General features: G+C 33.8%; 2 protein-coding genes and 1 long non-coding RNA gene across 6 annotated transcripts; 2 read left to right on the plus strand and 1 right to left on the minus strand.

Annotated features, from left to right (window-relative positions):
- Nrg (Neuroglian) lies at positions 1-12,615 on the plus strand. 3 transcript variants are annotated; one of them, XM_065346211.1, is made up of 23 exons: positions 2-212; positions 751-858; positions 953-1,082; positions 1,152-1,267; positions 1,416-1,609; positions 1,877-2,016; positions 2,161-2,322; positions 2,929-3,119; positions 3,192-3,467; positions 3,542-3,719; positions 3,800-3,891; positions 4,015-4,490; positions 4,577-4,756; positions 4,837-5,071; positions 5,139-5,257; positions 5,490-5,679; positions 5,818-6,088; positions 6,171-6,365; positions 6,447-6,610; positions 6,701-6,914; positions 7,007-7,110; positions 7,840-7,939; positions 9,567-12,615. In XM_065346211.1, the coding sequence occupies exons 2-22, from the start codon at positions 792-794 to the stop codon at positions 7,932-7,934; spliced, it is 3,789 nt and encodes a 1,262-aa protein (XP_065202283.1). In that variant the 5' UTR covers positions 2-212; positions 751-791; the 3' UTR covers positions 7,935-7,939; positions 9,567-12,615. The 3 variants fall into 3 exon arrangements, with proteins under 3 accessions (XP_065202280.1, XP_065202283.1, XP_065202281.1); XM_065346208.1 differs by lacking the exon at positions 7,840-7,939 and having other exon boundaries at positions 1-212; XM_065346209.1 differs by lacking the exons at positions 2-212; positions 7,840-7,939 and adding an exon at positions 562-666.
- LOC135832759 (uncharacterized) lies at positions 11,940-22,820 on the minus strand. The gene is made up of 2 exons (XR_010556372.1): positions 22,587-22,820; positions 11,940-15,521 (listed from the first exon to the last, which is right to left on the minus strand). It is a non-coding gene; the product is annotated as an uncharacterized LOC135832759 (long non-coding RNA).
- shf (shifted) lies at positions 16,454-27,869 on the plus strand. 2 transcript variants are annotated; one of them, XM_065346217.1, is made up of 9 exons: positions 16,454-16,735; positions 23,212-23,400; positions 25,023-25,120; positions 25,229-25,373; positions 26,566-26,709; positions 26,798-27,019; positions 27,110-27,205; positions 27,290-27,490; positions 27,648-27,869. In XM_065346217.1, exons 2-9 carry the CDS (start codon positions 23,277-23,279, stop codon positions 27,755-27,757), a joined length of 1,140 nt encoding a protein of 379 aa, XP_065202289.1. In that variant the 5' UTR covers positions 16,454-16,735; positions 23,212-23,276; the 3' UTR covers positions 27,758-27,869. The 2 variants fall into 2 exon arrangements, with proteins under 2 accessions (XP_065202289.1, XP_065202290.1); XM_065346218.1 differs by having other exon boundaries at positions 16,455-16,735; positions 26,819-27,019.
- Positions 27,870-27,985: the final 116 nt, after the last annotated feature.

Here is a 27,985-nt window from a genome sequence, read left to right on the forward strand (position 1 = left end):
TGGCGTAGGAAAAGATGGTAGTAGGGCATTAAAAAAAATAATAACAATTTAATCGTTTCATTATTGGGTGTTAACCATACTAGTCATTTAAACAAGCGGTTTTATTTTCGTTTAAAACAATGAATTTTTCTTGGTGAATTAAATTATAAGTCTGTGCTCCTTCGTTAAACTTTCCGTATAATGATTCACATCATCGATTTCTTTCTTGCCAGGTAATTTGTCTTAGCGTTATTCTTCTTTTGTAATGGGTATTCAAAATAACGTTTTAGCTACAAGTTTCAATTGTAAGCCACTCGCTATAAATTCTTCTTGAATGATTAAATTCGTCAGATACCCCAATTAGTTATTAATCAGCGATTAAAACTATTTATCGATAACGAAATTTGCTGTGTTAGCTGTAAGTAAATTTTTGATAAGTGAATGTTCACGTTTTGGTGTTTGCAGATAACACAAAACACAATCCTCATTTGTATATTGACTTTTTTCTTATCTGTCGAATTGTACTGATAAATTGAAATTATGCCTTTTTCCACACTCATGCATTATAAAAAGAAAGTATACTTGTTTTGTACTCGAGTATAGTTGAAAAAAAAACAAACGTTCTTACGATTTCATTCAAATCTAATGTCTTACATTCTCATTGGTATCGTGGGTGTGTTTTCACATGTATGTTGAGTCCATTGAACTGATTAAATATAAGATGTTTTTTCTAAAAAAATATGTTGCTTATGAATTGATATTGTTTTACAGATAGTATACATTTGTGGTGAATCGCATGATCATTATACAAAATGAATCTCATACCAGCTTTATTGCTTTTTCAATCAATAGTTCTAATTCATACAGTATTAGGAATAGGTAAGTGTTTTCATGATTTACAGATTTTCACTACTCGTACAATTTTGTATCGTGTATCTGTTTGTTTTAATTACTTAATTTTTCACTCGTTTAGCTCCATCTCCTCCGCGTATTGTCAAGCAACCGCCCACCGGTGAATTATTGTTTCAAGTAGCTACAAATCCGACAGAAAATGACAGACCTTTTTTCATTGAATGTGAAGCGGAAGGAGAACCAGTCCCAACGTATGAAAATAGTAATTCCTGGTGATTCGTATAAATAGATAGTTGTTGATGTATTTTAAATTTGCACAGATATCACTGGATTAAAAATGGTAAACCTTTCGAGTGGAATGTTTACGATGATCGTATATCTCAACAGCCTGGTCGAGGAACTTTGGTGGTAAACCGTCCTAGAAACGAAGATCTTGGTAAATATGATTGATTGTGTTTAGAATAAAATACGTCAGCTTTGCTCTATGTGCTGGTTATTAACCTGAATTTTAATAGTTTTAGATAGTATTAAAAACGCGCTATAAATCTCAGTAGTTGATTTCATTTAAATCTTATTGTTTATAGGTCAGTATCAGTGTTTTGCGAAGAATACTTGGGGTATAGCTACATCGAATTCGGTTTTCCTCCGTAAAGCTGAATTGAATTCGTTCAAAGAAGGACAGCCCACTTTGAAAGAAGCACGCGAAGGTGAACCGTTTAAATTATCGTGCCAGCCTCCCGATGGTTGGCCGAAGCCGAATGTCTACTGGCTAATACAAGTAAGTCGTTAAACTTTCTAATGGAAGTATTTTTTATTGAATTTTTTATGCCCGAAAGCCGCACGCGATAATAACAAAAGCACCTCGTATATCAACTACCCTTCTTCCATTGAAACCATTGGAATCGTTAGCGTGACATAATGACGTCATGATTGCACGCGTCCAGAACTATGCTTTTCTGCGAATCACTTATCTTACGTCGCGCTCCAGAAATACTTCGTTGCAAAATAAACGATATTAATTCCATTGTGTATTTTTTGTGTGTAGGATGCCAGCGGTCAGTTTATAAACATTAATAATTCCCGGATAACATTGGATCCCGAAGGTACCTTATGGTTTTCGAATGTCACCAGAGGCGATGAGTACGAAGATGCGATGTATGCTTGCGCAGCTACTTCGCATTTCAGGTATGAAAATGCATTACCTGTCGACAGCTCGACACTCCGATGACTGAACGGCAAATAAACACGCCATCGTTCGTTCATCGTTTGCTGTATTCGAAAAAAGACTCGAAATAATTGGTAAAGAGATGATTAATTTTTTTTTTGCAGAAATGAAGTTAAACTTGGAAATAAAGCAATATTAAAAGTACATCAAACTGGTTCAGCTCCAGGACAAAACAAAATTCCTCCGCAACGGCAGTACGCCACTAGAAGAAAAGAAGTCGCGATACGGGATAAAAAAGCACAATTATATTGTATTTTCGGTGGAACGTGAGTATTTTCACAGTACTTTATCAATTTTTTTTAGTTTTACAAGCATTCCCTGTTCTATTCCAATCTGTACTATTTGACGAATATTTAAATTTATCAACGTTTACGTAAGCATTTATATTTTCGTTCAAAATTATTCATTCATTTGATTTAACGCTTTATTTAATGAATGTAATTCCGGATTTATCATCTACGACCGTTTTTTTACAACGGCAATAAAATTTATTTTTTTTTCGTCGAATCAGTTTTTCCATGATGTGCTTTTTATTCTCAGTTACAGTTTTCGAAATTGCAAGCATAGTATTGAGATTTTAAAATTATCTCCAAAATATGATGTAAATTATCAATGAAAAAATACAAAACAAAAATGGAGAGGAAGTTGCAAATTGTGATTGAGAAACCTTGTTGAGATAATTCAATAATCACGTATTGATATGTTTATCGATAGTGGCACGTACTCCGACATTGTTAACATAGAACTCATTAATACGTAAACTGAAGTAACTTTATCTTGTAAAAATTATCGTTTAACGTTTTTTTTTTATTACTTATTATTATTATTCATTTCATAATGAAGATTATGATTGATTGCTTTTTTTTTAATAGACCTTTGCCTCAAACCGTTTGGTCTAAAAATGGTAAAGCTTTAATCACTTCAGATCGCATTTCGCAAGGAAATTACGGTAAAAGCATAGAAATCAAGCATGTCACGCAGGATGACGAAGGAGATTATACTTGCGAAGTGAGCAACGGTGTCGGTGAACCGCAATCGTACACCATTAATTTGAGCGTTTTGGGTCAGTATTACGAAATACAATTTCAAATCGATTACGTAAGATTGCTGTCTAATTTATACATTTTTTCCGCAGCCGAACCCTATTTTACGGAAGAACCGGAAAACGTTCATGCTGCCGAGGATGAAACTGCCGAATTTTATTGTAAAGCTTCTGGAAACCCGGAACCGCAAATTTATTGGATATATAACGGAAAACCTATAGCAGAAGCTCCACCAAATCCTAGACGCAAAGTTTCTACTAATTCTATTATAATCGAAAGATTACAAAAAACCGATACCGGCAATTATGGTTGTAACGCTACCAACAGCTTGGGATATGTTTACAGAGACGTATTTGTCAATGTATTAGGTATGCACGAATAATTCGAATATTTCATTAATTTTTCGAGGCATGATTTTGTGATCAATTTGTATTTCGAACAGCCATGGCTCCGGATATCATCGAACCTCCTCGAGACGAAGAAACAGTTGACGGGCTTACGGTGACAATGAAATGTCGTGTGGTTGGTTCGCCAAAACCTCAGATTAAATGGATCAAAGATGATATCGAATTGACCGGAGGTCGATTTACCATTTCGAAAACCGGTGATTTGGAGATAACGTAAGCATACTTATTTGAAAATCGATTCACACTGTGTGTGAAAGTAAAAGAGTTTGCGCCTCAACGGTAAATTTTTGCAGCAATGTCGGATTTACCGATATAGGAAAATACATGTGTTACGCTCAGAATAAATTAGCATCGGTGAACGCGACCGGAAGCTTACAAGTTCGACGTGAGTATGATTCGAGTGCAATAACTATTATTAATTTATGTTAATGCATCTAAACGAACCCATAAAAAATGCAATGAACCTATCGAGCTCCTAAAATTCACGAATTAAATTTTTATTCTGCAGAACGCACGCAAATTAAAGCCGGAATGGGTCCCGTTGATTACGAAGTAAAAGCTGGAGAACCGGCTACGTTTAGGTGCGCAGCTCAAAAAGACGACTCGTTAGAACTGACAATCGATTGGCAGCGTAATGGACAAATCATTGACTTCGAATCTGAACCACGTTTTGTTCGAACGAACGATTACTCTTTGACAATCACGAAAACTACTGAATTAGATTCTGGAACGTACACGTGCGTTGCTAGCACACGTTTAGATAATGCTACTGCTCAAGCTACGTTAATCGTTCAAGATATCCCGAATGCTCCAAAGTTGGCTAACGTAGCGTGTAACGCGAAAGATGCTGATATTACTTGGATGCCAATGGGTGACAACCGAGCACCTATTTTAAATTACGTTATTCAGTACAATACTACTTTTACTCCAGATACATGGGATACAGCTCATGATTCGGTTCCAGCTTCGGATACTACGTACAAAGTACGTCATTTTAATTGAAATTGACCATAGCTTAATATGTCACGTACTAAGAATAGAATATTTCAATCATTTGTATCGCGTTGTAGGTTAAAATGACACCTTGGGCAAATTACACATTCAGAGTAATTGCTAAGAATAAAATTGGACCTTCTCCGCCATCAGCACATTCCGGTATCTGTCGCACTGATCCTGATGTTCCGTATAAGAACCCAGACAACGTGGTTGCTCAAGGTACTGAACCTTCCAATTTGGTGATATCGTGGACGGTAAGTTGGATTTTGTGGAATCATTTTCCCAATTCTTTAATTTATCAAAAAACTTGAACGAGTTTTTTTTTTCATCGTAGCCTATGCCAAAAATCGAACACCACGCTCCTCGTTTCTATTACGAAGTTTGGTGGAAAAGAGATATACCCGGTAGTAAATGGGACAATGTTGCCATATCGAAATGGGAGGTAGGAGAACACACAGTAATCGGTACACCGACTTTTGAAAAATACTTAGTCAAGGTTATCGCCGGCAACGAACTTGGCCAAGCAAGAGTTATCCCTGTAGAAGTCGAAGGGTATTCTGGAGAAGATGGTCAGTTAGCTCACTATAATCTATTCATTGCAATGAATAAGTGTTAAAATGTTCTTTTTATTTACAGTACCAATCGAAGGTCCGAAGAATTTAATCCTGGTACAAAACATATCAGCTACTACTGCGAATGTATCTTGGCAGGGTGTGGCCAAAGAGTCGATGAGAGGGCATTTCAAAGGATACAGGGTAAACTACAGTATTTTAATTAGCAGATAAATCTAAATTACTTACTTTCAAAATCCTGTTAGAACTTAGACTTGTAAAAAAAAAGAAGTCGCTATTCTAATACTACGGTAGATAGCAAGTTTTATATTAAGCATTCATTTCATTCTCAATGTTTCATCCTGAACATTTTTTTCGTTCTATTCATTTTGTGAACATCGTAAGCATTATTTTTAATCATTTCTGTATTTTTTAGATACAAATGTGGCCGGATTACGATCAACTGACAAGTAGAATAAAAGAAGTGCTGATACCTAATAACGTCACCACTGCCATCATCGATAAATTAACTCCAAATACCAGAAACAAAGTCCGAATTTTGGCGTATAATGGAAAATACAACAGTGCACCTAGTGATGATTTAATTATCGTTACTCCCGAAGGAGGTTTGTCTACAATTGATGATTTATTAATTATGTATTGTCGTACTTCTCGACATGCTAGAACATGTAGAACAAGCAATCCAAACCGATACCATGAACAGAGATTTTATTTATTCGTGTATTTCTTTTTTTTTATTACAGTACCCGATGCCGTCCAATCTTTAGAAGCAATACCGTTAGGTAGTTCTGCGTTTTATTTAATTTGGAAACCTCCTATCGAAACGAATGGTGCCTTGACCGGATACAAAATCTATTACCAAACCGTTGTTGGAACCGAATTGGGTCCTTTACAAGAACGTCATCCGCAAATCGACGATCCTAATAAGACACGTGCCAAATTAGCTGGCTTGGAACCAGGTACCAAGTACAGGATTCATATCAATGCTACTACTCGTGCTGGCGAAGGAGAAAAGTACGTTTCATCAGTGGTTTAACCGTTTTGAAAACAATTCGTCGTATGTTTCAATGTTTACGTATTTCATCTTGAAAAATAGGTTCTCAATTGAACAAAGAACCAGAGGAACTTTGAGCTCTCCACCAGTCAAACCAGATTTTGAAGTTGAACGCTTTTACGTAGATTCTGACATTTTCTCATCAGTGAAAGTCTCTTGGTTCCCATGCGGTTATTACAGAGATCTCAGTACTTGTTCTGAAAAATCGGTTGGATCTCATTTCTACGTTAAATATAGGTAAATTGATCGACGCGATGTGAGAATCTCACCGTGAATTTCAAACTCACAAATTATACGATTGTTTTTATTTATCATTAGATTAAAAGGCGAACCTCGATTTGACCAAATTACCGAAATTAGCGAAGATTACGTTATCGTGCGGAGTTTAAGACCGAACGAAGTATACGAATTTATTGTCGGTTCCGTCGATGGTAATTATACTTCGGAATCCGATCCCAGAGATGTTGAAACATACGCATCAGGTAGACAGAAATTTAATTCCATCGTCGCATATTTTACCACTGATTAATTATTATAACTCGTATATTGTATTTCATTTTCGATCTACGTAGCCGACAATCCTATCGTACAAGCTAAAGAAAACATGGCCACTGCCGGATGGTTCGTCGGCATGATACTAGCTATCGCATTTCTCATACTCGTCCTCATACTGGTATGCTTAGTGAAGCGTAACCGAGGCGGTAAGTACGTTGTACACGAGCGAGAAGCTGTAAACGGAAGACACGATTACCCCGAAGAACCTGGTTTCCACGAATATTCGCAGCCGTAAGTAGACTAGCACACACTTACTCGTGTACTATACGCTTCGGTGTTAATTAAAACCTCAATATCATCGTGACAAATACGTATTTGCGTAGGCTGGGTGGCGCTCCTCGTACCCGTGACTCATTAAGTAGTGAAAAGAAACCATCTCCGGAGAGTGATACAGATTCGATGGCTGAGTTCGCCGAAGGTGATACCGGTAAGTTACTGATGACTCATTGCAACTATTTGGTTTCCATTTTGTAAAATCTACGCTTATTTTTTGTCACGGATTTTGTATATTTTTTCGTTTCGTTGAATCGGTCGCGATGTGAATGTAAATTTTTTCCGCGTTTTTTCGAATATTTAAAATAAATCCGGTGAATTACTTGCATGTTGATTTTCGTATACATTTGGCTTGTTTTTGATCAAATTTTTATTCAATTTTAGCGACTATTCACTTGAAAATACATATCAATTTTGAAAACCGCCAAATTAGATTGAAAATGTTGAATGATATTAAAATTGAAGTACTTTGGTATCATTTCTCTAATTGCCGAAAGCAATATTTTTCTCGAAATAATAACCAAATTTCGAAACGAATTTACTTATTATGTAAATTAGATTGGATGATCCAACCTCAGTAACGATTTCAATTAAACTTGAACATTTCCGCAAATGTTTTCCTCTTGGTGTTATACCATTATGTAGAATTTAAGTACCCATTTCACAGTAGGTTAGTTTGTGTTGTGGTGTTTTTCGCATGAATTATTCATCATCGTCATTATCATTCGTATTATTTTTCAACACTGATCAATTTTTGTTAAATTGGCAAATTTTTCTCATTCAATTATTTCGTATTATTTAAGCTTATTTTTTATTTTGCTTTTTTTCCATCGCTTGATTTTTATTTTTTTGTTTTGTTTTCCCTTCACCAATCATTTATTAGATGGAATGAACGAAGACGGGTCATTTATTGGCCAATATGGAAGGCAAAAAAGAGCTGGTGAAACCGCATCTGCGGGATTTGCTACGTTGGTGTAGATCAGGTTTGTGTTGAGTAGATCATTTCTTTAAATATTACATCGTATTTTGTCATACTCACAAGGTAAATTAGTATTTGCTTTTTGTATTTTTTTCGTAACATAATATTTCGTGCTCAGCTGACAAGAAAGTTGCTCAGTTAAATTTTATTTATGGGATGCTACCTGACGGTCTTTTCCTCCTCAGCTGATGACCTAAGCAGCGATTTGAGCTTGAAAATTGTTGTCCCTGATTCCCTTAATTTAAAGATGCATCATACAAAGGCGAAGACCTGAGATAGTTTTGTCACCTCTTCCTACTTCAACAAAACTGATATGTGAATTAATTTGACTGTGATCGATAGAGGGGCGCAGTTCGGCTTTTGGAAGCAGACGAAGCAGTCATTTTTTAAAAACTTTTGCAATTTTTGGGATCGCATGTATTTTTTGAAAATAATAACTTACCTGTTCTACGTCAACTCAAATCGAAAATGGAGTTACTGTTAGTCCCGTCGATATTGAAATACTTATTCTTAAAATATCGAACAACCTATCAAAATGGTATAAAAGTTCACACTAAACTGGAAAATAATTTTGATCATTGTATTATTTCAACCTTCAGCCCCTCTCTCCAGTGGAGTTTTCTTCCCAAAGCGGAATATTTTCTATCTTCTGACCTCCGGCCTTCCCATTTTTCAACTCCATGTCAGCATTTCTAATGGATTTTTTCTGCTGAATGAGTTAAAGAACAGCTTGCTATATTTCTCTCCCAATTTTTAGTTTCGATGTCCTCTTCGGAGCTTCATGGAATGTATTCGGTAAAAATTGGAGGTGTTGAAAGGTGATTCAAAATATCTTCAAAAATGTTGATAAACTTTATTTCCTGGCGTACATCAAACCCTACGGGTACCATTTGAAAATTTTGAAAAATTCATGATATCCTTCCTTTTACATCAAACGATCTGAATACGTGTCGTTTTGAAATCTCAGTGCTCCAATGATTCAGCCCTCCCCCCTCCCTCCACAACATTTTACCTCAATTTTGAATTTCAACTTTGGTTTTTGATAAGAGCTCCCGAATGTCGAAAAAAATTAATAAAATAAGAAAAATTTTTTGTGATCTGTGGTTTGTTGGGTTTTCGGAGGTGTTGATCATGAATTTCAGCTCACTGACATGTTTTCATATGAGCATTTTGAACTCCACAGTAAGCACCTAATTCCATAAAATTGAAAAAGTAAGCTTTAATTCGATCCAAATTTTCAGTTGCTGGTTAAATTTTTACGTGTTTGAAAGTAATATGAGAATGATAGAGATTGAGGAAATCAACGCTTCGAATGACAAAATTGGATAGATAATGAATTCAAATCTCCTTGAAGTCGAACTCATTCTAGTTATTCCCGTATGAACCTTTTTTTTTTCGTTTCCCTCAGTCAGGTCTGCCAATTGCTGAATACAGCAATAATATACAATATCGCCCTAAGGTATGACTGCTGAGACATCTCGCTCATATGTAGTTGGAAAAGTCCTTGTCCCAGAGCTCAACTCGGACGTCAGCTTGGCATGAAATGACTCATGAATAATTAATTTTCTATCGTATACGTTTCATGCATATAGCGAATGTGAATGATTAACGAGTTTTATTTCTGTTTACAGCTCGTTTTACCGAAGATGGTTCTTTCATTGGTCAGTATGGCCACGGGAGTAGGAAACCTAACGAACAACAATCTCCTTCTGCCATTGCTACCTTCGTTTAAACGAATCTCGTTCTTGTTTTAATAATTATAGAATTCGTCATTATTTTCACTTTAATTTTAATAATTTTTGTTGTGATGTTTTGCTTACGTTTAAAAAAATGTAGATTTACCTACGTTAATTTTCCAGTATTGACCAAAATATCGTGTGTGGTTATTATTATTATTGAAAAAAAAAAAAATGATGAAAAAAAATAGAAAACAAAAAGAGCAAAAGCTATTAGAGAGCTTTCCTTGTACTTCTTGCTTTCAGCGTTCCAAGCTAACTACGGTGTGTACATACTGCCAATTTATTGTATCTCTTTTTTTATTCGTTAGTGAGAAGGTTTTTATATTTTAAGTTTTTAATGTACTTGTATTATTCGATGAAACAATTGAAATTGTAATCCACGAGGTTAGAGCGATTTTAGAAATCGATTAGTTTTTGGGTTTCCGTTATTCTCTAACTTTAATATTTTTCGGTAATGATTAATTTGTTCGATTGGAAAATTAACGAGTAATTTTCAAAATTAAAATTTATTATTTTTTAAAACATCTAACACTTCTCACGACTTACACGCCTTGCGATTTTTATTTTCGTTTATTTTATGTTTTAAATCACTTTTTTTACTTTTTTATTATTTTTAACGTGAACTCGTATCGGTAGATTTTTTTCCTTTTTTTGTGTTAACAGAATTATTATTTTGTTTCTAACCGAATCTCTTCGTGTCAATTCTCGACATAATTTTTTTTTAATCGTATCGTTAACAAATTGGTCGTTTTTTCAACGTCCAAAAGTACTTTTTTTTAATGCCTAACTTGGACGGTCTTAGATGATCATTTTTTTCCTTTCTTTGTATAGAGAAGAAACATTCGAACTAGTCGGTTTTTAACCTTTTTCTTTTTTTTTACCCATACAAGTTTCAATTGTTCGATGGTTCTGAGGTGACAAATTATTCAACCGCATCGTCTGAATGTGAATTTCGTCACAAAAATTTCTTCCAACATTCTATTAATGTACTTTTAACTGTGATAAAAATACGAAAAGAGAAGTTTGTGTTTTGTTTGAAATCTTTTTTTAAATTATTATTTCTTATTTCGAACGACGTAGTGGTATCTATGTAAGCTTTTTTACGTATCTTTTATTTTTCTCTTTAAAAATTTGAGTTTTGAAATTTTCAAGTAGAGCAGAGGTCCTTTAAAAGAGCTAATGTAAAAAATATCGAACATAATCGTATCAATAGCATTGTTGTATTGTTGCTTTTATTTATAAAAAAAATATTACGAGTGTGAAATTTGAAAAAAATAACGTGTTATTCGCTATACTATTACGTTTCATGTTATTATTATAAATTTTACGAACAGGGTTGTTAACGTATGCTTTAATGTGTGTATGTGTGGTTTTTTTTCTATTTTCTTCTTTTTTTTTTTTGTTACATTGTTGTTGATCATGTTTTAGCACTATGCTTAATCAGATATCGGTATTGTTGTTAATTTTTAAGCCATCAGTTATAACCATCTTTTTGCCTGTATTAGTTACAATCTTGTTGGTCTCTCGAGTATTATTCGTTCATTTCGTGGCGGTTTAGATTGTTAATTTGTGCAATAAGCATTTTTTTTTCTTTTGGGACTGAAATATTTGAGAGTTTTTCTCAAAACATTTCTGAAGAGGTAGCTTTGCTTTATGTTGCTATTTTAGGGACCAAGATTTACTCTTTATTTGATCGGTCGTTGGATGCATTTTCTCTCCAAAATTATAACTTTCTTGTTTTCCATGAACACTACGTATAGATTCAAAAATCAATGTTTACAAATTTATAATTTACGGCTCAATATTTCAAATTGCGATCAAAATTTATTATAAAATTGTGTTCAAAATTCAATCGTAGTTGATAAGGTGATTATGTAGTGACGAAATTGAATCTCATTTCCATGGCCAGGTCTCTCTCTTTCCCTCTCCGATTTTCACGTATCGGTGAAATGTGATTTTTGACGTCGGCATTTTCTGATGTAAATTACATTTTTCCTGCCTCACTCGTCCCTTCCTTTTCCTGTTTTTCTTAATCATCGTGTAAATATACCTTATTTGTTTTATAAAGTGGCTTTAACGAAAACTCGAAACATCACCGTTTTTTATGTGTTCTTGTGAATTGTATCGTCGTGTTGTTTCGACTTACACGTGTGTCACTTTGTGTTACTGTGCAAAAGACGTGATATTTTTTTGACTCGTTGGCCTTTTTTGTTTCTATTGCGTGAAAGCTTCGATAGCAATACGACGTATTGGAAAAATAACACGTCTTTGGCTTATGTAGTTTGAATGTTACGTGCATCGTAATTAGTGCCTTATGAGTCTTCATTTTCTTTTTCTAAGCTATCGCGTGTTTTTTAGTGCATTTCCCGCTTATTATTCATTTACCCAGGTTTTGGTAGTATTATTAACTTGTAACAAAATCAGTATTCTCCTACGTTATTTTTTTTTTCTTTATTTATTTCGTTCTTCGTTTTGCTTTTTGATATGTGTACCAACTTTCTGTATCGTAGGTTTTATAGAGTTTTTATTTGTATTAAAAAAAAGTATTTTTTTGTAGGAAATTGAGAGTTACTTTTATGTTTTTACGTGTATATTTTTTTTAAGTTTTAATTTATTCGGAGTATTGTAAATATAGCGACTTTTTATGTTTATTCAGCAGAAATACTTATTTAATTTTTATCAAATGCACGCTTTTATACATTCCATATTTATTCGTTTTTATTAGTTTCTAACGTACCCATTTTTTTCGTTTTCGTTTATTTTTTTTTCAATTTTTTTTTTTTACTTTGTTACATCTTCAATGATAGCCTTTACGTATCAAGATTATTTAATTGTCGCACCATAATGTAATAAAACATCTGTTAAAAACACCTACCTATATGTTATGTTTAGAGTATGCAATTTTTGACAGCCGAAATAAAATTCTTGTAATGAAATTGAATCGAGTTGTTCTTTTTTTCTTCGGGTCTTCGATTACTTACCCAGAGTTTACGTTTTCAGGTGATCTTGCAACGTAGCAGCTATGATGAGGTCTTGAGTGGTAGTGGTTTTACCTAAAAGTAGGTAACTGAATGATGAATTGGTGAAGGTGGGTAACTGAATGATGAATTGGTGAAGGAGTAGAAATGCTCTTTTTTCGATTTGAAATTGTTGAATTAATCCATCAGCTGTGTAAAACAAATACCTATGGTTTTGTTTGCGAAATTTTAATACGAGCCAATTTCCACAAAATTTATTTGAAATGACGTAGAAAAATGCGAAGAGAATTATTTTTCAAAAATGAGTACCAACTGACAAAGGTCTCTTTTTGGCCCCTTTTCAAAAAATTCTCCAAAACCTCAAAATATGCGATAGATTAGCTACAAATCCTCATAATAAAAATTTCGGGCACCCAAATTAATTTTTTAATTTGTAAAGAATTTTTAAAAATCCAAACTTGCAATTCGTGTTTTTTTTTTGATACTTACATGTTTTTAATTCAATAAAAATGATGAAAATCAGTCCTGAAACTGGTATCAACTCCCCGGACGAAATTCTACTATTTCTGGTTATTTAGCGCCTCCAGCGCAATTTTCAATTCCTCCAAAACTACCAATTAAATTTTTTCAAAAATCGCAAGAATGAATTTGTACAGCTAAAAATCAAGTTGTGGCTTATTCTTGGGCTGTTCAACGCCATTTCCAGAAGTTTTTTGACCGGCACTTCTGAAATTCAAATTCGTATTTTCGCGCCTTTTGAAGATATTTCAAGTTCTGGATCGTGCTTGAGGGTCTAGAATAGAGAGAGTCGTCATTGACATTTTTTTTCTTCTGAAAATTGGGGAGCGGATTTGACAAAAAGTTGTGGAAAGACCTTAAAAGACCATCGAAAAAATTTTGAATCACTGGCTTGAACTAATTATTTTCTTCCGGGGTTCTTTAAAATAATAAATCTACATTGAAAATTTAAAAAAAAAGTTTTTTGAATTTTTTTGTTTTTGGTTATTAGGTATTGATAATGCAGTATTACCTATATTCACTTAGAAATAAGAAAACCGTTTTTGCATTTTTTTTCAGCCTTTCAAGGGTTTTGCAAGACCAAGACGACTTACAAAAAATGATACAATTTTGAACCCATTCAAAAGTTTGTAGAAAAACTTTTAAAAAGTCGATCCTACCGCAATTTCCATCATTTTCTTACAAAAATTTGGCTAAAAAGTGGAAAAATTTCAAAAGCGGTGTTCCAGCTTCCAAGTGGATATAATAATTATCACCAATCATTGCCCAAAAAAATTTTTGAATAATTTTTTTTCAATTTCTACCTAATGTAAATTTTAAAATTTGAATAAAAAATTCCAAATTTTTCCGCAGTTTTTTGACGTCCCTCTACAACTTTTTACTGAATCTCCCCCTCAGTTCTCCAAAAAAAAAAAAAAAAAAAAAATCAAAGACGATCCACCCTAGTCCAGAACTGTTCGAAATAGTGGAATTCGAATTCGGGGCGTTGGTTTTTGACAAAATGGGTACCTGTAACCATTCGTTGAAATTTAAAAAAAGTTCCCTACGAACAGAAAGTTTTGGATTTTTAAGTATCTTGCTTTATAAAATAGGCATGATGAAAAAAAAAACTCAAGAAGATTGAGAATAAATAAACCGCAACTCGATTCTTATAGCGACTCAAATTATGAAGAAATTCAAAAATTCTGGAAAAATCGGAAATTGTGCCGAAGATTTCAGGACAGTAAGAAATGATGAAATTTGGTTCGCGAGAGTTGGTATTAGTAATTTCAAGACTGATTTCAATCATTTTTACTAAATACATGTATTTTTTTGGAAAAAAAAAAAAAAAAAACTTATAAATTTCCAATTTAGGATTTTCAAACATTCGCCAAAAATTGAAAAATCAATTTGAGCAACTAAAACGTTGATTATGAAGGTTTCAGACCATGGTCTTTCCAAAAATCGTAGTCCCATTCAAATCAGAGTGTAAACTTCGAGTGATTCCCTCGTTAGTCTTATAGAATTTTACGTTAGAATTTACAATCAAGTGCATTAGAGTGGATCGCAAAAAAAAAGTATCGGAGGATATTGACCAAATTCAATGGAGACTGGAGACTTTCATTTTGAGTTGAAAGTAACTCAGAAAAAATTGTAAGCTTTGGAGATGCCCTTGGAGAGGAGATATGGGTCCTCAAAGAGAGAGTATTTTTGAAAAAATCGCGGTTTTTTCGCTAGGTATCTATCACTTAGGTATCCGAATAGTTTTGAAAAAAATAATCCCTCTTTGAGGACCCATATCTCCCCTCCGAGGGCACTTCCAGAGCTAAAAAAATTTCCGGGTGACTTTCGGACTGAAGGTCTCCACTGAAATTGGTCATAAATCTCCGACTATTTTTTTTTCGCATTCCACCATAAATTACATATTGCAATCAGTCTTTGATGAATAAATCAGTTGAAATGTACTTACTTATACTTACTTACTTACTTACTTACTTACTAACTTGTTAGCATCTGTTCTTCATAACTTTCCAAGTATCTAAACTGAAATGGACCCAGGTTGATGCCTTTCAAATTATACAACAGTACAGCACAAACATTTGTAAAATGTAATCCCTGATAAAATAGGAGTAGGCAAATCTGCGAACGTGAATGCTGCCAATCGTCAGTACAGGCAGAAGCCCTTGACAGATAGGGAGAAAAGTCATCAAATGTGCATATCTAGTTTAAATTCTAATAGGTCACACTAACTTAAATTCATTGCCTAAACATACTTCCGAAAATTGCAATTGTTATTCTCCTTAGTCCTAAAACCTGCGTAGAAATTACTGTCATATTCAGACAATTTTCAAATCAGCAAGTTGATAATTTCCTGCAAAAAAAAAATAAAAAAAAGATATATAGCAAATGAATAGGTAATGTAGATTTGAATACCTAATGATACCTTACCTACTTATCTCCTTTTACCATTACCATAAAAGAAACAAGAGAAAAATGCTCAAAAAATTGCGAAGTGAGCAAACGTAAGTAGGAAAGTATTTATGTACCTAGTTAGGTTCATCAGTTGTCGTAATAATACTCGATCGTTAGTGTTAGGTACCCACCTTCCAGTTTAGAAATGATTTATAACATCGAAGCAGCTACATACATACGTCGATGCTGGGAATTGGGATCTGCACCTCTGCGATGCAATCAATGAAGGTGATGAATTAGCTACGTAAGTTAAATTAGCGATGCATGCGAACTTGAATTAATTTCTCAAGTATCTTAGCTATACTTCATAGATAGGTACGCGAAATGTTCGATTAAATTCAAAATGGTTCACTCGCCAGGTAAGGTCAATGTACGCCTACAACAGGTCTCCGGTTTCAATTTTTTCCTCATCATCGTACATAAATACTTGGATAGGTACTTGGTACATTTACTCATCCGAACGCCATCCAAGAGTGTATTACACGTATAGGGCCACAATAAATACCTAAGGAAATATGTACTTAATTGTCGCCGAATTATTCGGTGAAAAACGGTGGTCACCACTTGCCAATCTATCAATGTCGCCATTCTCGTCGCATTTCAACTAACTGATCTGATTGCAAAATACTTGGGTGGAAAAAAACGCCATAGCTGAACTTTTTTTCTTCTGGTTTTTCATACCTATAGCTACCAGTACCTATGTAGTTGGATGGGTATTTGGAATGATGTGTGCGTTTGCACACTAAGTGGGCTCATGTGGTATGTTTGCACTTGCTATATATGCGCGAGTTGAATTATAAAAAGAAGTTTCTTTTAAAAAAAACTACATGTTGCAGCAGACACGTTGACGTCGCAGACAGGTTGCAGGAAAAGAATAGTGACGTTCGGTGAGAAGTGGGATGAAAAAAAAACAGTGTTTGCTTGGTTCGCTCGTCCTCGACACTCGATAGCATTTCGGTTTCGTTTATTGCAAGCTGGAAGAATGTATTTGTTTCTCCATGTCGGTATTCGTAGTTTTGTCGTATTGTGTACAGATTCAATAATTGGAAGCTATTTGCAACGGGCTGTATTTGTCAGCTTTTCGCCAGGAATTTGCTAATTCTGCCACACTAGGTATTGCACTTATTTTTTCTTTCTTTCTTTCTTAATATGGTAATCGTTAGCGTTATCAATTTGCACTCGGATTGTATATTTTTTTACGCGAAATTTTCTTCCAATTTCCTTAGCATGTGTTATCTGTGTTGACCCTATGTTGAATTAAAATTTACTTACGCGTGCCATTGATAAGAACACTACTTACTGTCGATACGGTTGTAATAATTTAAATAGGTAGATCCTCGTTATCACTTTCGTTTCATTACCGGTAGGATTACCGACGAACAAACAGGTTTTTCGGAATGATTCATTAATTTTTTATTTTGTCGAAAGATTTATGAGGTTAAAGTTCACGTAGAAAATTGCGCATTGCAATATTTGATTGAATGGTTATTAAAAAAAAAAAAAAAAGGTTTCTGCAATCTGAATATGTACCTACCACCACCTATCTATTTATTACCCACTCGTATTTTAATTAATGAGCTTTTTTGCATTTTTAACACGGAGTACTTTCGTAGAAATTATTTTTGGTTTTTTTCCTACCAATACGAAAAAAATCATTTCTGTTGTAATTTAGAAGAATGCTTATGAAATGTATCCACCTGGTTTATGCCAACGAGCAATACCTACAGCCGAATCTTTGTTAAGTGAATTGGTCAAAACGTTCATTTAAAATAGTTTTGAAAAAAATCATTTAAAATGCCTACGAGGATAGAGGATTTGTCATTTTCTGAACTAAATTACATATACGTACCTATCTAAATAATTCTGCAATCAGTTAATACTTCCACGCGAGCCTTTAAATACCTTATTACACGTCGTCCTATCTTACTTTGAAACCCCAACCTCCTCCGCCTTCACTTACCCAGTCATTTCTTCCTTCCCACCAAAGTGCTGAATATTTTTTTTAATCTTTAAAAATACTATACCTTCACGTCCTAGTAATCTGGAATCAAAATTTGAAGATTCCTTTCAAGTATCTTATATACTTCTACGAATTCCTACCTACATAAATTTTGAAGAAAAAAAAATTCCTAGTAGTTGAAGCTATCTCATTTCTGATAGGCGAGTAATTTATTAAGTCTTATTTATTAAAAACTGCGCAGACAAGTTGGAGACATGGCCATTGGAATTGAATTTTCGCTGAAACTTCTCTAGATATACATACTATACTGAGTTATAAGAATATAACGTCTCGATAGGTAAAATAGGTGTTGGTTTTTATTTGCATTATCATGCATCTTTCAGGTATTTTGACTACCTATGTACATTCTAACAATGGCTTACTTGACAGCTTAGTTTTGTACGAGTATTTATTATGGTCAGTGAATTCTCCTTAATAGTATACAACATTTATAAGAAGATCCCCAAACTTACGAATGTAAAAAACAAGAAGCAGTATTTACCTGAATAATGCGTTGACAGCTCTACAAAAAGGTATTCTTATTTAACAAAAGGGACGACAGCATTTTACAAGGAGTAAGACAAGGAGCGTGACAATAAACGAGACGAAAAATACACTCGAAAACATTTCTATCTATAAGTAGGTATACCTAATTAGAATAAAATGAAAGAACCTGATGTTTCTGGGAAACGTTTCTCTAATTTATTGCCAATTTAGATACCAAATCAGTGCGCCGAAGAAATCTTTAAAATAGCATGTTGTACACTATTTCTCATGCATCCTCGAAATGGATAGACTTTTTGTTTAAAAATGTAGGCTATCTATCTATTGATTAGAACTTGGGTATATGAAGGGGAGTAGATAAAAGTGGGTAAATTATTTTCAGTTTGTGGATTTGCCTCATTATTGCCAAAATAAAAAATCAAGTAATTTTATTAAAAATTTCAGAATTGTATGTAATGATTCAGGGAAAATTCTTACCTCGAAATTCTTGCCCATCGATAGTGCTTTCCCGAAGAAAATTCTTTCTTTATCAAATTTTTTCCATTTAAAATTCTTTCCCAATAAAATTTGTCGCGTATAGAAATTACCTGAAGAAAACATCTTCCCTATAAATTGTTCCCTTATAACCATATGATTGCGTGAATTAATGTTCTCATTAAGTATACCTACCTGAAGAAGTGAAGACATGAATTTCCTACAGAAGAAAGGCAGGCTCCTACGTTTGTGAGTTGGATAGAAACGTAGCTAAAAAGTAACACTTATTTTAGGGATAAAATGTGAGAACTACCCAGATCGAATTTTCTTGTTAGGTACTTAACATTTTCTCAATCATTGGCATTTTATGTAAAAAAAAAACTGAAAATTTCAGTATGAAAATATATTAAAGGCCCTTGAGCGTTAGAGGTCTAATTTCGACAAATGGGGAAATTAGTGTTGGAGGAAGGGAGTTGAGGGAGAGCAAATTTTCCACAAAATACATTTTCAAAGCTCATGTCAAAAGTATAGCCACCAAAACACGAGGAATTTGGTACCAATCGCAAAAATGGGCGCACGTTTTCTCATTCAAGTCGAAAGTGACCTCCAAAACTTGTTCATAATTGGATGTACCTTATATATTTTTTTTTAATTCCCAGAGCTGTAGCTGCCCATAGTCGCACATTTCGAGATTTTAGGTATTTTTTTGAAAAGAAAATATTTGGGCTCAAAAAGTACCTATACACAAAACACTTTTAGAAGATCCGCAAAGTTGTATAGCTAGGTATAACTTAATCGCACATTTCAGAATTTTGGGTTGATTTTTTTTTGAAAAAATTTGGACTCCAAAAAATAGGTACGTTTTTTCTCACTCATGTCTAAATATCGAGTGATTGAAAAATTGTGGGCTCCCTGAACGTTTTGATTGCATCAAATTAGGTTAGCGACCTTCGAAAACAAGCACACGGGTTACATGTTGCCAACGTTGCCAATCCTATCTTTGTGTCACAAAATCTCAAAAAAAAAGGTGTTAGAAGGCTTAAAATTTATTGGTCATTGAGTGTACCATCAAAACGCGTTGGAATAGTGAACACTGAAAATATGATCTGACGAAGGGGAGTTTTTCAGAGTTGCAGTTGTAGCTGATCAAGTGCACGTTTCTTTTCATCTCACTTTTGACTTTACCTATGTCAAAATTGGACCTCTAAATGTAATTCCAATTCAAATGTAGCCAAAAATGTATTTTTCTAGAGTGATACGATTTGTAGGTAGCTGATCATTTGATTTTCCATCAATTTTTCCAATTTTTGAATCATTTTGGAAAATTCAAATCTACACCGGGTCTTCATAGTTATGTACTCACTTTATTTTTGTATATAGGTATCTATACTATAATGATTTACAGTAAAAGCTCGTTATAACGCTCTTCAAGGGACCGAAAAAAAAGAGCGTTATAAGCCGAAACGCGCTATAAGCAAAAGTCTCGTTTTAACACTGATGAGCTTAATATCGCGAACTCCCGTTTTAAAACAAAAAAAAGCGTAATAAAAGGAAGTTCAAACGTAAATTTTATGTTGGATTTTGAACAACCTGTACTTATTTAGAAGTAAAAAAATCTGAAAGGGAACTATTAAAGTTTGATGTCAAAAAATCTTACTTTTTTTGGCCAAAATCGAAAATAATTCTACTTTTTTGTATGATCTGAAACTGTTGAAAGTTAAAGAACAGATTTTTTGGAAAAATGTTGCCGAAAAAGTTTTTAATTTTTTTTTTTTAAATCAAAACTGCAAAAAAACTGTTGTTATGGCGAAAATTTTCAGAAAATTTTGCTTTTTTGTCGCAAAAAGTGGTTTTTTGTTGTCAAAATTACAAAAAAAGGTGATTTTTCCTAAATTTTAGAGCGTTATAACGCGATTTATAATCGCTCATGAGCGTTATATCGCGATTAATTTTACATTGGTTTAAATGGGGTTGTCTAGGGACCAGAGAAAATCAGCGTTATAACGAAATCAGCGTTATAACCGAAAGCGTTATAACGAGCTTTTACTGTACTTTCATACCTAATAAAAATGCCAAGTCATTAGACATTGAAACTCATTGAGTCATTTCAAAAATGTTTTCATCAGCTCATCAAAATTCAGACTTTTTAAATTTTTTCTACTTTCGAAATGAGTTGACTTTATTACATTATTTTTATTAATAGGTATCCTCCTCCACTCTCTGTCCAAGATTTTGAATTTAATAGGGTACCAAAAAATCTGTTGAGTGAACAAAGCAGTATGTCGGAGGAGAGGGGAGTGGCGAGTGGAAGGGGGGAAGAAACAATTCACCCTAGGTACTAATGTCCTGGAGGATTCAAAAAACAAATCATGGCTTACACAGGCGTTGAAACTTCCAAAAATCATTGAAAAGTTTTAATTCGAGTTTTTTCTTCTTCTTTTTTAATGAACGTAATTACTTAGTCAAAACAATGTTGCTTTTAAGTTCATAACTTAGATGGGTAATGATTTTACAACTTGAGTAATTTTTTATGTGGTATGGAAAAGAGTGACATTATCGCTGAACCCAATTATCTCTCATCAACTCCGTCAATATCCCAACTTTTTTTTTAAATTAAAATTTAAATGATCTTTTGATAGATGATATCCAATAGATAGGTGTCTACAAATATCGAAACAATGAGAAAAATTACCTACTCGTATGTGAGTCAATTAAAAATTAAAACCGAAAAAGAAACCAAACAGAGGCGGAACAACGAGGGGGGGTCAGGGGGTAATAACCCCCTGGCGTTTTTTAAAGTTGGCAAAATTGGACGGAAAAGTTGGCAACTTGGAAATATTGAGTGTTTAATTGCCAAATTGTCATTTTTTGCATTTTTGAGAATCGTAGGTAATTAAAAACTGATCAACAATAAAATTGAGTTGGATTTTCCTTACACTACTTCAAACAAACATATCAGTTTCAAACACTTTTTCAAAAGCTTTTGCCCTCGCTTTGCTTGGGTTGTTTGTTTTTTCTATTTCTCAAATTACCTATTCATAATTATTATGCTTGGAAAGTATCTTTGTTCAAACTTTAAAAATTGTTAGTGGTGGAAAAACTGACTTTTCAGTTTTCACATCAAAATTGGGTTATTGCTGTTTTGCTTCTTGAAACTACACATTTTCCAAAACTTTTTCCCTCGCTTCAGTTGGCCCAATTTGGTCAGGAAAACCTGATTCTTTCATTAAAATTGATATTCTTACATTTTTCAAATCATAAATATTCCAAAACTTTTACCCTCGTTTCGCTCGGACCATCTAAGATACTACTTTCAATGCTATTGAGAACATGAAAATTGAACAGAAAATAATACTCAAAGCATGAGAAATGCAAATTTTTCATTTTTTCTGAACAGAACCATTCAGATTTTCAAAATATGTTGATGCCACAGTGCTCAGCACGTTAAAATGTTGATTATTGCGGTGAAATTACAATTTTTTGTCAGCAAAAGTTTGCAGTTGGCATTTTCAAGATTTCACACCCCCCCCCCCTACTGAAATTGGTTTGTTCCACCCCTGAAACCAAAACTTACACATAGCACCAAATTTTTTTAAAAATGCCCTCACAATTTCTCATTGTTTCTAACAAGGTCTACCTAATCTGGTAATTCTCAAAGAGTGTAACAAATTTTTTTATAATCAAATTTGTGGCCCTTATACTATTAGACCGAGAGCCTGAAGACTAAAGAGGCTTTGTTACAGCTCCTTCTGTCAGCCATACCATACATATCATAAATCCAAATTCTTGACTTGATAGGCTACGTACCTACCTATAGAATCCTAAACAGTAAACAATTTTGAATATTGCAGCCCACAAAGAATATGAAGATCACATTTTATTAATCATAACCGAATCATCGTAATATGTAGATACTTAATTGCTTGATGACAAAATTATAAAAGAATTCAAATAAATAATAACAGAAAAAAAATTGAAAAAACTTACCTACCCAATCGAATCAGGAACTTTTGAAGTTGAACTAAAAGCAAAAACTACATATTACTCGTACCTACGCCTAAGAATACTTAATACCGATATGATTAAGTATTTAATTTTTCATCAATGAAAGGGAACGTACATATTCTCATGTAAATTTAAATTAATAGAAATAATCTTCAGCTTTCCACTTTCGCAGAAACGATAAAAAAAGCACATATTTACGTACGGTTTATTGAAACAGTGCTGAATGCTTATCTTATTTTGTTACCTACCTATGTGCATAAAAATGTGCTATGTAAGTCGGTATGTTAATTTTTATCATTGTTGATACATAAAATCTAGAAATTTAAATATTTATTCATGCGTATTAAAAATGTAAGTACGATTTGTTTGAACATAAGTTGAGCTATGGGTAACGGGGGTATCATCTAAGTATACCCATCTTATCTAGATAGGTACATGAAAACTATCAATATTTAACCATAATAAAAAAAAAAGTACAAGTCAATCATAATTTGCATGGTTTAGTGCACATCACCACATAGTTAGTTATCCTACCTGTTTATCTTATTTATCATAGCCTATTTAATTTTACTCGAATGCTAAAAATAACCCAACTTTTTTTTTCCAGAGGATTAAAAATATCGTACGAGGGGCTCGCGTGTCCCTGAACGTATCATCGCTGGTACGACCATTATGGTGAGAGCTTTTCAAGCAGTTTATTTTCTGTTGCTAATGCTAATTGAAGCGTATCCAAAGAAACCAAACAGCGGCGATCTCTCTTTGTGGATAGATGAGCAGCAAGTAAAAAAGTACAGCGGTGAGTATCGCGCGGCGTGATAAATTGGATAATTATAGGTTTAGAAATGGTAGAATTAAGTTTTCAAAAAGGATAAGGACCGGTTTGTCGCGCGAAGGCTGTTACTTTTGTGTTACGAATTCGTATCTTCTGCACCTTGGAGCGTTTAAAAAAGGTACGATATTGCTGAACAAGGTGATTATATAGTTTGAAACGTGATAAAAGGACCACAGTAACGCCTAGCGCGTGATATACCTACTTAACTTACTATTAATATAGGTTACAAATTAATTATTTAGGAATTAATTTTCATCGTAGTATTCTTACGTAGGTATAGATGAAGTGCAGGGGTGTATAAAATAAAATTAGCTAGCGTTTCCATTGTGCATGATTTACTCGTTTACCAGGGCTGTGGTCAAATCTGTTTATGTATAGGCCAGTATATTATGTAGGTTTAACCTGAAGTCGAGTCCTATACTCTCGCACTCGAGGCGTATCTTTTCTTTCTTTCTTTCCTTTTATTTGCAAAGACAAAATTTCAAGTTCTCGAGGGTATTATAATTCCCTGTATAAAACCTGTAATGCCTTTTAGCTTGCCTATCGTAAATTTTATTTCTACATTCAACACTTGACATCTATCTGATCTTTTCTTTTTTTCTTCTTTCACTTTACCTTAGAAACCCCTTAAATTGGGATGGAAAAAAACACCCGTTTTACAATGATAAAAACGTCAACATACAAATGGGTATTGATCCGAACAGCAGCAGCAACAATAAGCTAACACCTGTTTCCAGAGCCAATACATCTCTATTTTTGTATTTGCCTCTATCGTTTGTCTAGACCTTAAGCAGACAGTGAATCATTTTATGTGCGTAGCGAATGCAACAGAGCCCTATATTAGGTCGTACATCAAACCCAACGTGTTCTGAGAATGCGTGCAACACATAACAAATTGACTTTTTAAATCAGGTAAAAGTGTATTAGCCTAGGTAGGATATGAGAAAATATACTCATATACCTATACCATAATAGCTTGCTACAATATACACCAACAGCCAACAGAGTTATCCATTGTTGGATTCCGCGTAGATACACATCAAGACATACATACGTACAAGCAAGCAACGTACAAATCTACAAATATATAAATTTTAACCCGATAAAAAGTTTATTTAAATTTCTAAATTTCTGATAACAATACCAGATAAATACAACCAACTTCACGAAACCGGTAAGCATTACCTAAACTGGTTTTGAACGTAAATTAAAAACATATAAAAGCAGTCATAAATCGTAAAATGTCTAAAAGGATGAGAGTTATTTGTATAAGTACTGTATAGTTATGTCAAAGAAAAATCGTATAATACCGTCGTCGAGGTATCTACTTGGGGTAAATAAAATACATAGGTACCTACATATATAAAATAAAGATAGATCCCTACTACCTAACCGACGTATTTTTCCATGTTTCACCTTATTCTCAAATATCGCAAAGATAATGGTAATTTTGCTTTATAAAAATTAATTTGCATTCGTACCTACAAATAGATTGGTATAAGAGGTTTCAACTTTCAACCTTGAATTTTTTTTTAAACTAGCAATTTTATTAGATTTAAATTTTTATTCGTTTGGTTTATTTGCAGGATTTTCCATGGAGATTTATGCCATAGTCGATGGTAAAGTATTACCATATATTCTAGATCCTAATTTTGAGAAATACTTACCAGTGATTCCTTCGGAGGTAAACAAATATAAATCGTCTATCGTAATTCAATCGGATATTCGATTATTATTTTAAACTAAATTTTTCCTGTAAGACGTACTAATTCGTTTATGTTATTTTACGCAGGTCGGTTCAGTTAATTTCACTTGGAAATCTGGAATGAAAAAGTATTATTATAATTTCGATAGGTTACAATCGTTCGATGAAAATATCCTAGAAGCTCCCATAATATCGATAAAAACCGAAGGAAAGGTTCCCAGGAGACCAAAAGGTTTTATTATTTTCTTATTTATAGCGGAAGCTTTGCACACAGGCAACCTTCACAACTCGTCAACTCCGATCGAGTTGAAATTTAGCTCACATGAAAGAGCATTGTGACCTCTTCGAAGTGACCACTTGAAAAATGTAATTTTTTGGGTGATATTTTTCGTTACGTACGATAAAAATAAGGCGTTTCCACGACGAAGTAATTCAATGCATGGAAAAAAATAGATCCAAAGAAAAAAGTAGGTAGCCATTTAAACAACAGATAATATTGCGCGGAAAAAAATATCTTAAACGACAATACAAGAAAAATTCAAGCTGAAGATAAATGACTAATTATATTTTAAACAACAAATTTACGAATTTAAAAACTACAAAAATTAATTTTCCACTATGAAAATAGACGTAAAAATTATTTGAAAACGATGGCAATATTAGAAAAAGCTTTTTTCGTCTTGGTAGGCCTGCTACCTTTTCACTTTTGGCTAAAATGCACAGATTTTGCTGCAGGCGGAGACTCTCTTAAATTTTCAGCAGCCGAAGTTGATTGCAACGTCTTCCTAGGCTGATTTGAAATACCTACCTAACTGGAGAAAAACCAACTTTTTCTAGTGGTTCCAGATCGACCCAAAAATGGTGGAAATCGATTCGGGTGGTCGACTTCAGGAAGTGGATGTAATTTTGAGTTTTGCTGCAAAAATTGTCAATTTTGGATTTTTTAAAATTTAGGTTTTTCATGTAAAAAATTAATTTGCGACTGGTCACTTCGAATTTGCGATTCACCGGCCCTAATCGATTCGGAATATCGAACTTGTGCAGAGCGATAGTATTGAATTTTTTGCTGCCAAAGTTGATAACAACGCTTTTTGGAGCAATTTTAAATTTCTGGAGAAAAGTCATAATTTTCTGAAGGCTCCTCGCCAGCTCGAAAATGATGGCAATCGATTCGCGATTTTTATCCCTACCTATATTTTTTGTTATTTTTGTATAAAATTAAAATAGACTATTTCGGTCAAAAATTAAAAAATCAACTTCGGCACTTAAAAATTTGGTTCTAAGATCTTGAGCCGAATTTCAGCTCAATCAGAGTTGAAATTGAGACGATTTGTAAAGGTTCCTTGTCAGATTAAATTACTTTTAGCATTTTAGCATCACAAAACAATACTTACGTAGGCCTATTATGTTTTATTTATTAATAGTTTTCAGTATTTTGTTACCATGCTCGGGGCGTGGCTCTGGTACAGCGTCGTTCGGACTTGGATTACTAATTCAGAGTCGAAAAGGAAGACCGTTACCTGGTACACCGTTGCGAGTAAAACTCCGAAAAGAATGCATGGTCAGAGGTTAGTACAGTAATGAAACCAGCTACATGTCCATGTAACTTATACACTTTTTTCCAACGTTCCGATACAAGCGTACGCTGATTTTTAGCAAAACAATTTGTACCCTTAGGACCCGATGTCGAATGTGATAGAAAATGTGCCAATGGTGGTTGGTGCAACCACGATAAAATTTGCCAGTGTCCCGAAGGGTACATGGGACAGTACTGTAAAACAGCGTTGTGTTATCCGTCCTGCCAGAATAACGGTACCTGTAGTGCTCCAGGTGTTTGCAGTTGTCCGCCGGGCTATCAAGGAAGACATTGCGAAGGAGGTAATAACCTACCCGTGCTAATAGCATTTTGAAAGAATCAGCGAAATTTCCATCATTCAGAATTAGTTAATTTTGTCGTTTCATTTTCAGGTATTTGCTCCGAGAAATGTCAAAATGGAGGAAAATGCATACAAAAAGATACTTGCGAATGTTCCAAAGGATACTATGGATTGAAATGCGAATTTTGTGAGCGTCGTTCCATCTAAGATTAATTTTCAAATTTCATCATGTTCAGTAATCAAATACAAATATTCTTTATTGTTTTTTCAGCGAAATGTATAATTCCGTGTTTGAATGGAGGAAGATGTAAAGGTGTGAATAAGTGTAGATGTCCGAGGGGTTTTCGAGGAGATCACTGCGAAGTTGGACAAATCAGTTATAATTGTACGAAACCTTGTCGACATGGTTCCTGCTACGCCAATAATGTTTGCGTTTGCGATTCTGGATGGACTGGAAAATTATGCAATCAAAGTAAATCAAAATCTGCCAATATTCCTATTTATACGATATGTTTAAAGAAATGCATAACCTTACGGTTGAAGGCAATATTAATTCGCCGTGTAAAGGACGATTGAATTGAACAATTCGAACGACGCTAATTTTTAATTTATTTGTTGTTTTATTTCAGGAAAATCCAGTTACAACCCGAATGAAGAAATAAGTTTTTACAGCGATGAAGAAGACGACGAATATGTTGCACCCGTTCATCAAAGAAAAAAGCATAAAATTTTCGTATGATTCTCCACTTACATGCCATTTAATTGACCTGAGTGCCATAGTTTTAAATTTTTAATTTTTTTTAATTTTTTGTAAATAATTTTTGTAATAAATATTTGATTTGCATCGTAAATGAATTCATTCTGATTATCATTTCTTCGAAGAGAAAGGAGGAAACGTAAGTTTTTCATTTAATTCGAGTTGGAAGATAAAAAGGTTAAAACGATACGGGGTGAAAAACCTGCAAAA

This window comes from Planococcus citri, chromosome 1 (assembly GCF_950023065.1).
Source record: "Planococcus citri chromosome 1, ihPlaCitr1.1, whole genome shotgun sequence".
Taxonomy (NCBI): Eukaryota; Metazoa; Arthropoda; class Insecta; order Hemiptera; family Pseudococcidae; genus Planococcus; species Planococcus citri.